The sequence below is a fragment of the Ostrinia nubilalis genome, chromosome 21, assembly GCF_963855985.1.
Source record: "Ostrinia nubilalis chromosome 21, ilOstNubi1.1, whole genome shotgun sequence".
Lineage (NCBI taxonomy): Eukaryota > Metazoa > Arthropoda > Insecta > Lepidoptera > Crambidae > Ostrinia > Ostrinia nubilalis.
In genome coordinates, this window is record NC_087108.1 from 772,070 (window position 1) to 784,635 (window position 12,566).

The window sequence follows — 12,566 nt, forward strand, 5'->3', positions numbered from 1 at the left end:
AAGTCAAATAAAAGAAAGTTTTTTCAACTTAACAACTTCATAAAATAGGATCATCTCTAAAAAAAGAGTGTTTTTTTACAAAAAGACCCAAGTGTCATATTTTTTTAACCAGAGCTGATACAGATATTTCAATCACAGATTTGAAATCGGTCGGTAGCACATCGGACTATACGTGTTTGTTGCAAAGTCACCAGTACTACGTCGAAATAAGTTTTGTCTCGATGTGGCATCGTCTGTACAATTTAATATTGCATGCTCAATATGAGCAATCTGTTGTAACGAATTTTATGCCTTAACAACTGCAAACTGTACACAGAAAAAGCAATAAATACATTCTATTCTATTCTATTCTATTCTAATCGTCATTAAATATTGGACTAATATCATGTAACATAACCCAATCATCAGAAATGCTGTTGTGCAGTGTAATCATAATATCTTGTTCAGAATACGTATAACTAAATCCATTAGTGGCGCCAGTCAACTCATACCAGGCTCTAAATACGTCTCTGTGTACATTACTCCTAACAATGTGATCCTTGCACCATTTTAAGTGCACTTACTGTTCCACCACCGATCTTTCTCCAAACAACACATCTTATTCTCAACCACACAGGGTTTGAAATTGCTTAGCAAATGAACATTGTGGTAATGGATGCAAATATGCAAAAGGACGACATGAAAGACTGACTCAGCGAATTTGATGAAATACATATCACGTGTGGTGTATAGGACCATCTGCATTGAATTTATGCCATCGAAAGTGTATTGCATTCTTCCTGGACAGATATGGGTGGTTAATGAGTAATATGACGTTTTAAAGCAGCTATTTGATGGTATCAATGAAAGTTTAGTGGTTATTGTATGGTTGAATGGAGCTGGGTACTTGACTATGAATTGTAAGTTAGATTCTAGCTAGAGGAACAGGGATGCTGGGTTCGGTCTCTAAAAGCTAAAGGTCACTGATTGCCTGACTCACTCATCACGAAATCTCAGAAAGTACAAGTGCTAGAAGTCTCAAATTTTGCATAGGGGTTCCTTTTAAAACGAAGGAGCTCAATAAGACAGGATTTTTTAAAATCCAACTCCTAAGGGGGTAAAACGGGATCCACGCGTACGAAGTCGCGGGCGGCCGCTAGTTTGTTATATTTGGCAGATGGGGAATGACGGCACATCCATATAATCACCTTTATGTATTTTTTAATAGGTGCCCATTTCCAAAAAAATATGTAGCCTGATGCGCTGTCGCCTGCAAATTGCTCACGCACGTATTCAGAAACACTGAAAGCGTTATTATGTTAGTTCTACACTTCTTCAGTCCAAAAACAATACTTGCTCTACATTCCACAGCCGAATATTTTTGCAAAACTCATCTACATAACGCAATGCCCGCATTTTAGAAGATTTCGCGACATTTTTGTATCGGATAGTGATGTTGAAGTGTCGATAACGTCGATATTTTACTTAATTGTTCATAAACATTGTTCTAATTCAGGCAATCAGGCATCAGTCAGCAAAAGTAATGAAGCTATTTTAACGATAATAAACCAAACATTTAGAAATAATTTGCCAAACTGGCACAATTTATGGAAAAACCCGAAGTAATATTTAGTGACTGTGACATCTTTTGCAGTTTTACTAGAATCTATTTTGCATCAACTGAGTAGGTTTTATCCGATGTGTTGTCACCGTTGGTAGCTACATCACAAACATCGAGCATGACGTCTTTTGCATCATGAAATGGGTCGATCATTACTCAGATTTTTATCGATATTTGCACAGCACTATCAGCTATTGTGCGGTCATGAGCCATATGTGCAAATATTGGCGCCGTTGGCCTGGTTCTATAGTAATCTCAGTGGGTGTGCATTAAGGTCAACAGTGACTTTGAGGTTCGATTGTTACCAATTTGTTATTGGCAAATCGTAATTGGCAAATGAGAGCTTGTAAAAGATAGTATTGATTGACAAACGCACCAGCACTTAAGTTTCTTAGGAACTGTTTTATAGGATAGCTGATAAACAACCCGGAGGTAACTGCGCACCTGACAGCCGTGACGTCACATCGACGCTCTGGTACGGACGGGGTGAACGCGGCGGGGAGGTATGCGGGTAAGTGGGAGGGAGTCGCATTCCAGCGTGGTGCGCAGTTAGCTCGATCAGATTGTAGGTATTGTTCGTTTCAGACAAATGACGTCCATTGCTGGATAAAGGCCTCCCCCGAGGCTTTCCATAATAACCGGTCCTGCGCTGCCCGCATCCAGGTTCTTCCCGCGAGTCCGCGACCTTCACCAGATTGTAGGTGTCACAGTACCCTTCTGCCTAATATCATACTCGATACCTGTGCAAAAAGTGTCTTAATTCTGGTAGGTCACATGCATCTTTGGGCAAAACTAGCAGCGGTTGGTGTATTTTCATGACGTTTTGAAAGAGACTACCATAATAGTGTCTGTCCGCGGGTGGTCTGTCCATTCCATGATGTGTTGAAGTAGACCACCATATTAAGAGTAGTAAAAATTCTCACGAATCTTCATACAGAATGTTGAAATTATTTGCGAGTGTTTGTAATCGTCTTCAGACAATAGGCGGCGAGTGTCAAAACAGACGTGGGAACTGAACACTCACAATAGGTGACAAATTGTGTTTGGCAATGGGGTTTTTGTAATTGAGAAGTAGCCCGATGGACGGACGACCTGATGAGGGCACTTGGATAAGCAGACCGAAATGGTGCGTTAACTGGGCTAGTGATATTTGTTGAAGAGGTGATTGAGGTAGACAATACTAGTGAAGAATACGACACCTTTGACTAACACAATGAAAAAAAATCACATAAGGGGCTACATAGGAATTCATTGAGCTCTAGGACTGTATCTGTAGGAAGTCAAAAGATTGATCTAGGGTGATGATGACAATGATACACTAACAGTAAATTTAATGTATGGCTGAAGCGTATACACGTTTGGACTGGAGCTTGAATTTGAAGTCTTCAACGGGGCTTATCATATTCATCTAATTTCATAAAATTATGTAGTAATTTGAGGTGTGTATTGTAAATTTTGTTTCTTTTGAGATGTTACACAGTTTTTATCAAATTTCAGCAATCAGCAGCTTCCATTTTAGCAGCAACTCACTCCCATATCCAGCCTATTGCGAGTTCCGCTGAAAGCATGTCGGAACGATGCGCAGACGCACGCCTATTCATCCGCTAACAGGACAATTTAACGGTCCGCGCGCAAACGACAACGTTGCAAAACTGTCTTTGGGGTGGCCTGATGAGGAGGATTCAGCGGATTTGGCAAACAATATTAAGATAAGACTTTTAATTTACTGCCAAATTCGTCATTTATATTGAGACTAGCTTTCCGCCCGCGGCTCGCTCGCGGCTTCGCCCGCGGCTTCGCCCGCGGCTTCGCCCGCGTGGAATTTTATCTGTCACAGAAAAACTTTATCGCGCGCGTCCCTGTTTCAAAAACCGGGACAAAAACTATCCCATGTCCTTTCCCGGGATTTAAACTATCTCTATGCCAAATTTCATCAAAATCGGTTCAGTGGTAGCTGTCATAACATATCGGATTAGTAAAGGAATTTGAAGTCAGCGCAAGCGTATAGGTATTTTGTAGGTTATTTGCTCATCTTTTTGTTACAATGTGTGCGTATTTAGACTGCATCTTTTCAGTGAAAACTTTTCAACTATCTTTTTTCACGTCTGTTTTTCACTTGGACAGCAAACTAACAATTTGCACACGACCGCTTAGCGGGGGCATTTCAATGTATTTCCTCGCTAAAACGCTAACTGCGACGACCTGCCTATTATCTAGCCCGGTTTAACGGATACTGCACGCAAATTGTTTACGCAACACTCAATATTTTGTGTTGTAAATTATTTGCATCACAGTCCATACATTGTTTGAGGACATATTTTGTTGCAGCTACCTTAAAACGGAGGTGCTAATGCTAATTACTAAACTACGCGTCCAAACAGTCAGACGGTGACCTTAGTAAAACTTTGGAGTCAAAAAGTCATCGTTATTCATGATATCCTATGGGAGTTCTCAATTCAATAAAAGCGTATCTTAGTCTTCGTCGTTTAAACCAAATGATGTCCACTGCCGGGCAAAGGCCTCCCCCAAGGATTTCTACAATAATTGATCCTGCGCTGCCCGCATTAAGCAAACGCAAAGCGTATAAAAATAACCAAAAAATATTGAGAAACTACTTACCACTAAATTCAGCGTCCTCCATCGAATTCTGGCTGTGCATCGAGTATCTGTTCGTAGTTTTCGTCGAGGGCGATCCTTGCGTGGACCCGGCCACCACTCCCAGACTCCTGTATCCCTCATCTGACACCTCCGACCCGTTGTCTGATGCAGACTCGGCTGCTGGTGCCGGTGACACCGGCCTTGGGCTCTTATTCCTACCCAGTGGAGTTGGAACCAGGTGATTTGAAGATACGACCACTTTAGATCTTCTGTCAGGTGAAGAAGACTTCCTGCCAGTGGAAGGACTGTGAGCTCTTGGAGTGATCTTTCTGTAAGGCGACACAGCTCTGTCCGTTTCGCCCATATAAGGAAGACTAGTTGGAGCATCGCTCAGCCTGTGATTCGACTGGTAATGCCCAGCTCTCGGGTCGTCGTTGTACAGTTTGTTGTACTGATACGTCTGGAGCGACATGGGCTCGTATTTCTCGTATTTTTCTGGTTTGTAGGTCAGAGAGGTGGGGCCGGGATCGGGGCGTTCGTAGGTGACCGTGGCTCCGGCCAGGTCGTGCTTGGGGCGTGCCAGGCGGGCAGACAGCGAGGTGCGGTGCTGTGCGCGGCAGCGGCAGGGGTCGTGCTTGTCTAAGTAGTGGGCGAGGGTGTCCCAGCCACCTCCAACGCGGACCATCACGTGGGAGCGGAGGATCTGGAAGAAAGAAGGGGTTATGAGTAAGTTTGTCACGTTACATGATAAAGATGAAGGCAGTGAACTTTCTGGTAGATATTTCAAAATTTGGTTTTTGCTATTTGATTTAGTTTAAAATTTTCCTTTATAATGAACATTTTGTAATTGAAATTTATTATTAAATCCTTCCAATTTCTAACATCAAAATTTCAAGTATATTCATCAACGAATTTCTGTGAAAATCGCATACACATTTATAGATCTCGTTTGGATTTACCTATCTGTTTTAAAAACTATCCTACTGCCTATTTGTGATCTTTTTCTTAAATAAGCAACTTTAGTCGTTTTATTTTAGTAGCTTGCTCTATGATCAAAATGGCCCCGTTTCTCGATTTCTACAAATAAATTACAATGATCCGTTTCTCCAAATATCAAGATACCCGTTTAGGTTCGTATCCCTCCATCAAATCTGAGGCCATCAAACAAAGATCTGAATCCATTAAAGTCTGCGATGATTCATGCCCAGCGTTCGATTCCTTGTTTGGGCAAATCGAACTAGTCTCATATCGCAAGAAAACATTAGGAATTCGACCTTATAAACAGCTATTATATCCTGGCACGTATTTTCGAACTCATCATATACGGAGGCAGGTCAAATTATAATGGCCAATTTCAACACGGCCAAATGAAGCTGGCTTCCAATTTCGAGTATTTGTTGGTGCTCGCGGGTCAGCTTAGATTGGTCGTATGATTTGGTCAGCATCCTTTTAAGGGTGCCAGCAAGGTTTGAAGTACGGTGAATAGAGGTCAGCGTGTGTTTCTCTGTTTCTATCAATTGAATTGCCAAGGTCTGAGGCTTTCCCACGGGCCCCTAGCTGTATTGTGTTCTCAATATATTGGCAGGTTGCATTAACTTATCTGCCATCTTAAGCTGGTTGTAGCATGGCGGACAAAACAAACAAGGCTGCCAACTTGGCGCAATAAATACGTTTATGATTTAAATCGTGTGTAGGTACACTAAGTAAGTTGTAGTAAGTACTACTTAACCAATGTATGTAGGTACTGTAACCAAACTAGGATCTGTCACTACTCTAGAAGCTTGAAATAAAATGATTACTAAAGTTTTTTATGTCATAGCATTTTGGTCAAGTCAAATAGTTTCATAATTCATTACAATTTCCTAACTTTATTATACGTATAAATAACTATCCCAGACATATTTGCACAATACGAAAAAACTTTTCAAATTCAATAAAAAAAACTTATCGTACATCCTTCGTATTTATTTCTGTACAAGTTGACCTTGAAGAAAAAGCAGATAAAATTTCAAATTCAAGCATTATCAACAAATAAAACGACCTTTCAAGTTCGTTTACTAAAAGTAAAGAAACATTTTATACTGCATGACACGTAGTATAAAAAAAACTATAATAAATTGTTCACGTGAAACTAAACTTTAAATTAGGGCACTTAGAGTCTAGCTAGGATAATGGATTAATAAATAAGTGATGATGTCACATAATTTTATAATGTCCATGATCTTCTCATCTTTGGATTTATCGCAATACAATAAGCGAACAACGACTAAATATCGTACAGAGAAGCAATTTCATTAATTTAGGTAATGGATTTGTACCTACCTACTCTATGAAAAGATCGATACTTTGAGCACTTTGGCTGTGATATTGATACCTTTGATGGAAACTGCATATAGCCGTTTAACAAAGTGGGGAAAAAATATGTTCACAATGACATGCACATCGCATGTGAACATATTGACGGTGAAGCTAAGCTAAAAAGAATGAATCGGTTCCGCTTTTCAATAAGTAAATAAATAAATAAATAAATTTCATTCCATTTTTTTTGTGTCCTGCTCCCTACCTATGGATTGGACCCAGGATTTCGATAGATTTAGTCCCCACAAAATTAGGCAAGCTATTCTTTAAGCGGATAGGCATAGTATTTAAAGGCACTTCTTAAGACATTCCTGCATGCACCTCTGTACATTGCCTACTCTTTGCCACAGCTATGGCGTTAATTACCAGTAACACGGTAAGGTGATCAGGAAGCGGGGCCGTTTGCATGCATTACGGAGCCGCCTCGCAGCCGCCGGATACCTCACGCCCTCATTAATTGCTCGCAATTAAATAATTGTCATCGCTTCTGACTCAAACAGAAGCTGTTCTGAGAACGTATGTTGTATTGTTTACGCTATTTTTATCGTTGTCATCGAATACTCGATCGAGTAGGGTCAATTCTATTTATAGATTCGTGTAGTTGATGTTAATATCTATCTTTAAAGTTATAGTGCTCAAAATATCACAGTTGTAACAAATAATTTTCAATTAATAAGATTGTGTAAATATCTTTGAGCGAATGTTTAAATATGCTAGCTAACTCTTACGTATTTGGTAGACTTGTCTCGTTTCTAAAACTCTGGGGAGCTGGTCTTTATATTATTTTATGATTACTTTAAATTCATAATAGAGGCTATATTTTCTTAAACAGTCGCCTTTAAGTATATTCGTAAGTATTTCGAAAAATTCTGAATACTAGTGTTGATAGATAGATGCTAAATAAAGATGATACTCACCCTAACGAAAATCAGGAGCCTCGTGTCGCCAATCCTGTACTTTCCTTCCGAGACCCTCACCATGGGGAACTGTGTGGGACAGGAGCACCTTTCCACCAGATCCCTGACCCGCTCGTCCAGACTCCTCAAGTCATTCGTCACCAACTGAGGCTGAGGACCCAACGGCACCAGACCTAAGGCAGACTCATCTGGCCTGATCTCCTCCCCTGCCAACTCCCTCTCTATTTGCTTCTCCATCTGTACTAATAACGGAGCAGGCATTCCTAGCACTGCTCCTTTTCTGGCAACCTCTAGAAGGCATAACACCACGTGCTTTTCGTTCTTCCTCAAGCATAAGTCATCTGTTTCAAATAACAGGCATTCTAAAATGCCCAGAGCTCGTCTGCACCATTCAATGAAGTTGGAAAGGTTGTCTCTAGCGAAGAAGGTGCCGGCCTTGGCTGCTGGGAGCATGTTGACGGGCGGTCTGGTGCGGAGCGCGCGGGCCAGGGTCATGGCGTCTTCGGACTCTGGCGCTGGAGACTCGAGGATCAACCGGGCGGAGTCACGGACTGCGTTTGCGTGCTGGAACAAAGAGAAAGTGAGGTTAGTTTTGATTTTTACTCAATTAGAAACCCAAACAAATCAAGGGCATGTGGTACTATTCTCGAGTTCAGTTCAGCAAATAATGTTTCAAACTAAGGCTGAATTGCACCACCTTACTTTAACCGTAACTATAACTTAACCGGTGTTTTTTGTAAGTTGGAGAAGGGAATATGACGATGACAAATTCAGTTTGCGTGATGAAGGTAAGCAAATTTCTTCTCTCATTTACGTTACATTTACTTTTCCTTGACTCTTTTAAGTTGTTTCTTATCTATGTAAATGTTTTCCAAAAATGTTTTTAGTGTGTGTAGTTATACCTAACGTTGCATAAGTATTAGTTTCGCAATTTAATATCACCAGTTCCCTTCTAAGAAGTCTTGCAGCCTCCCCACGTGTTTCACAAAATTTGCGCCATGATAATCTCCATTATATGGACTTACAACATTTCAATAGCTAATTTGGCATAATGTCCTGCCATTTGGCTGCGACGGTGATATGTTCAACATAATCTAAACGCCTTTTTCAATCTGCATAGTGATGTCGTGCTAGTGATGTCATCGTGCCGGCAACGTGATATCGATTTTCAAATGTTTAATTTACGATGAAGGTGCACCGATATAACGGTACACCTTCAATGTTTTAACAAATTAGTAACGCTATAATGCAATAAATTAGAATCTACAGACATAATAATATTTTAGAGATATCTTTCAATGTTTTTCAAGTAATTTCTTCCAAGTTTACGAATTTTTATATCCTTTTTAGGCCGCTAAACTACTAATTCGTACCTAATTTCGAATCCATTCATTACTCAAAGAATTTGTGTGCTTAATTCGAGCTCAAGTGCTTATTTCGTCTTTAAAACCCTAAACATGATTTTTTTTAACTACTACATAATATCGATGTCCATGCTTACAGACATCACTACGAAACGCCTTTTTCCACTACCTGTGTTGCAATCTATTTATTAGCAAGTCTTTAAAAGTGTTAGGTTTCTATGCCGATTCTAATGCATTGGCAATATTGGCATACATTAAGTAGCTTCGTTGCTAGGGTACGAAATGTTTTTAAGGGTTTCGTAGCCAAATGGCAAAAAACGGAACCCTTATAGATTCTTTGTTTGATGAATTGAAGAAGAAGGTGACTCTAATTTTTTAAGGAAAAAGGCACTGGATCGGCAAAAGATTCTCGTGCACGTGAAGTTATAAAAATATCTGTAACATTCAACTTGATGATGACAGCTTTTTATTTCCTAGGATTCAGGAGATTCTTGCAATCTTGATATGAATCGGTCTAGCACTCGAATTAATCCTGTACCTCCGATTGCTATGAAACTCCTATAGCCTCCAAGAGAGTTTAGGTTCGTGTCGACAACAAACCTACACAGCGTCAGCCCAAAACTCCGCCACAAGAATGGCGTTGTCAGTAGCCTTCATTAAATCTTCTTGCGTGCAGTTGTTTGGGCACGCAGGGCACGACATCTTGTGCTTCATCAGTGTTTAGGTTTAATAATAATAATAATGTTTTTTTTATAATGTATTTTTAGTTTTCTTTATAATTTACATTGTAAAAAAAATATTAAAAATAAGAAGGAAAATGAATAAAGAGATAATAATAATGTATATTTATTTTTTGATAATTACATTGTAAAAAGAAAAAATTAAAAATAAGAAAGAAAAATGAATAAAGAAATAATAATAATAAATGTGGGAGTGTGAAACGGAACGCAAGGGAGTGAGTGAGAGGGAACGAATGAGTGAAGGAGCAAGAAAGACGTGAGTAAAAGGACAAGACGATTTGTATTAAGACGGTTAAGATATTCCTATTTTTTGTGGTTTTTATCCTGGAGAAAATACAAATAAAGCTGAAGAAATACACTCTGAATTTCAATTCCTACATAAATAATAAATAAATCTTTATTTTACTCACAGAAAAAATCGAACAGAATTACATAGTGAATGTATAAGATACGTTTGATGTTTATTCTTGTGTGAGTCTGAAGAGTATTTGTTAAAAGCTTTATTTTCTTTTCTCATTAAAACCTGTACAAAAATGTCCAGTGAGTATTTAGACGGTAACTTAGAAATAGTTATGTAGTGGGTCAGGTAGTTACCTACATTATTGCCTAAACCACATAGGTTTAGTTACAATATCCTCTAATTTGACTTATTACTGATTTATAGCTCAGTCAAATTAAAATCAACGCCAATCCACTGGTGTGATATCCGGCTCAATTATCCTTCTTAGTTTATGCTAAATAGTAATTACAAACTAAAGTTAAATCTGAACGAGCTGTTGTCTACTTACATACTTCTCATTCATAAAAGGCAATGTGAACACAACATAGAAAATAATAGTAACTTTACTTCAATACAAAAAAGTCTCGTCAAGTTCTGGTTGGTGAATGGCAGATCCGAATACAATGCTACGATTGCAGGTTCGGCTCCTGCTGGAAGCAAAATTTATTGTGATCACGTTGATAATCTGTAACCAGAGATACATGGTGCCCTATAGATTTGCCTATTTCAGGAATGTTTATCAATTTCTTAGTAGACCATAGTACAGTTCAACAGTTTTATCGGAAGCTCAGTGGTTAGACTAGCCTACTCTAATAAATGAAGGGAAGTCTTAAATTAACTTCGAACTCCTCCTATGTTCTTCTGATTAATTTCGGGTCCAATGACAGTTTAACTTTCCCCCGGGGCAAACTTGACCTTCACTGGTTTTTATTGGCGGTCAAGCTGTAGATCCTGGCTACACAGGAATTGCAGGGTTGGGAACGAGAGGTAGGAATAGTCCCGTAATAGCTAGATCTTCTGTCCTCTTTTTATCTTATTATCAGAAGGGGGAGAATTGACTATGAGAAGGGACATGGAACAGATAAATTTGTAGGGAGTCAAGCAAAGCGCCCGGGGAAAGCCCAGAGCAAGTACCCGCGCGCTCTCCCGTGATTCGGTTCGTACGCCGTGAGGCAGGAAGAACCATGGGTGGTGGTGGGATTTGTCCTCTTTTTATTGCGTCCCAATTAAAACACCTGTTGTTGTAAAAATTATACCTTACAAAGTAGTTGTGAAATTATGCTAATTTTCCCAGGCGCCACCGGCCATTACCTGGTAGTAATAGCGCATAGTAAACACCGTGTAATCGATCTATCGAGTTAATCACTGTGATTATCGATTTCATAGCGATTGTTTAGGCATGGAATAAATTGACGGTGAATACCTTGGGTTGCTTGAGTGAATAAGTTGGAGTGATATGAATCTTGTATTTAAATTTTGATATTGAACTATTGAAGCTGCAATACTGTTGACTCAGTTGACAGTTTCAGACATTTCAGTAGCACTTAAAACTAGTACATGACTGTACTAAATGATATGTTTACGAATAAAAACACAAAATAAATATACACAAAGAATTAATGATATGTAAACAAAAGATCATGTAAGTTAAAAATACAAAGACATTAATATAGTGCTGTATGTCAAGGGTACTTTTATCGATATATCGATAATACCTGAATCATAATACTAGGTTCGGTAATAACTAGGACGATGCTGACCCACCACAGCGTGTAATTACATTAATACCACGTTATTTAATTTTCATGAACTTTAAGTAACCTTTATTAATTAATAACTTATTATCAAGTAGCAAATGATGACATATTTTGGCTAAAACAGCAGAGCATCAACATGCACCTTATCATTATTGATAACCTTTTATGGTACGAGAAATAAGTTTTTATAAAAATATTTAAATGTGTTTAACTACCTACTTAACTCTCCTGATTAATATTTATTACATCGAGCGATCTTAAAAACATTTTGCATCTCACTTAAATATTAATATTGGCAGGGATATGACAATGATTTATTTAATGTAAGGAACTAAATGAAGGTTGTTTCAGAATCATTTGAATTCAGATGATCTTTAAACATTGATAGGAGGACAAAAACTTTCTGTGTGAAACTAAAATTTACAGGACTTTTTCCTATGATTGGTGTTAGTTAAGTAGTAAATATCTTATCTATTAAATTATACGACTTTTCCGTTTTTGTAACTAGGACCTATACCTATCTTACTGATAGTTGTCATTTTTCATGGAGATATCGATAAATATGGTCTACCTTTTCCCATCCCTACACAATAGTACCAATTCAAATTCAGCACCAGCTTATTACAAGTCATATAGCTCCCAATAATGATCAGTTCTCATGGAGTCATTCAAGCTTCACCTGTTAATGTCCTTAAATGTATGGTTCGGGGTTGGCTGATGAGATATTGCAAGTTATTGTCTTGAAAGCAATACTTTTGTTTGAACTTCAATTCAATTGAATGTCAGAGGAAAGAAGGAAAACGAAATATAAGATTAATAATCAAATATTTCTTCCGAAAGACCAGCTACAAACTGAAACTTAGTAGAGCTATTTCTCTTTTGTAATAATAATTCAAATACTGAAAATAGTTTGATTTATTCTTTTACCCTTACCACAGAATAATTATAAGTA

At 38.5% G+C, this 12,566-nt stretch overlaps 1 protein-coding gene across 2 annotated transcripts in view; it reads right to left on the bottom strand.

The window, feature by feature from the left end:
* The window catches only part of LOC135082018 (GAS2-like protein pickled eggs), a 201,893-nt gene that overhangs the window by 8,967 nt on the left and 180,360 nt on the right, over positions 1-12,566 (bottom strand). For both annotated transcript variants that reach the window (XM_063976767.1, XM_063976766.1), the window contains exons 3-4: positions 7,474-8,037; positions 4,220-4,901 (exon numbers count right to left, since the gene is read on the bottom strand). In XM_063976767.1, the coding sequence (XP_063832837.1) occupies positions 4,220-4,901; positions 7,474-8,037 (1,246 nt within the window). The remainder of the gene's footprint in view (positions 1-4,219; positions 4,902-7,473; positions 8,038-12,566) is intronic.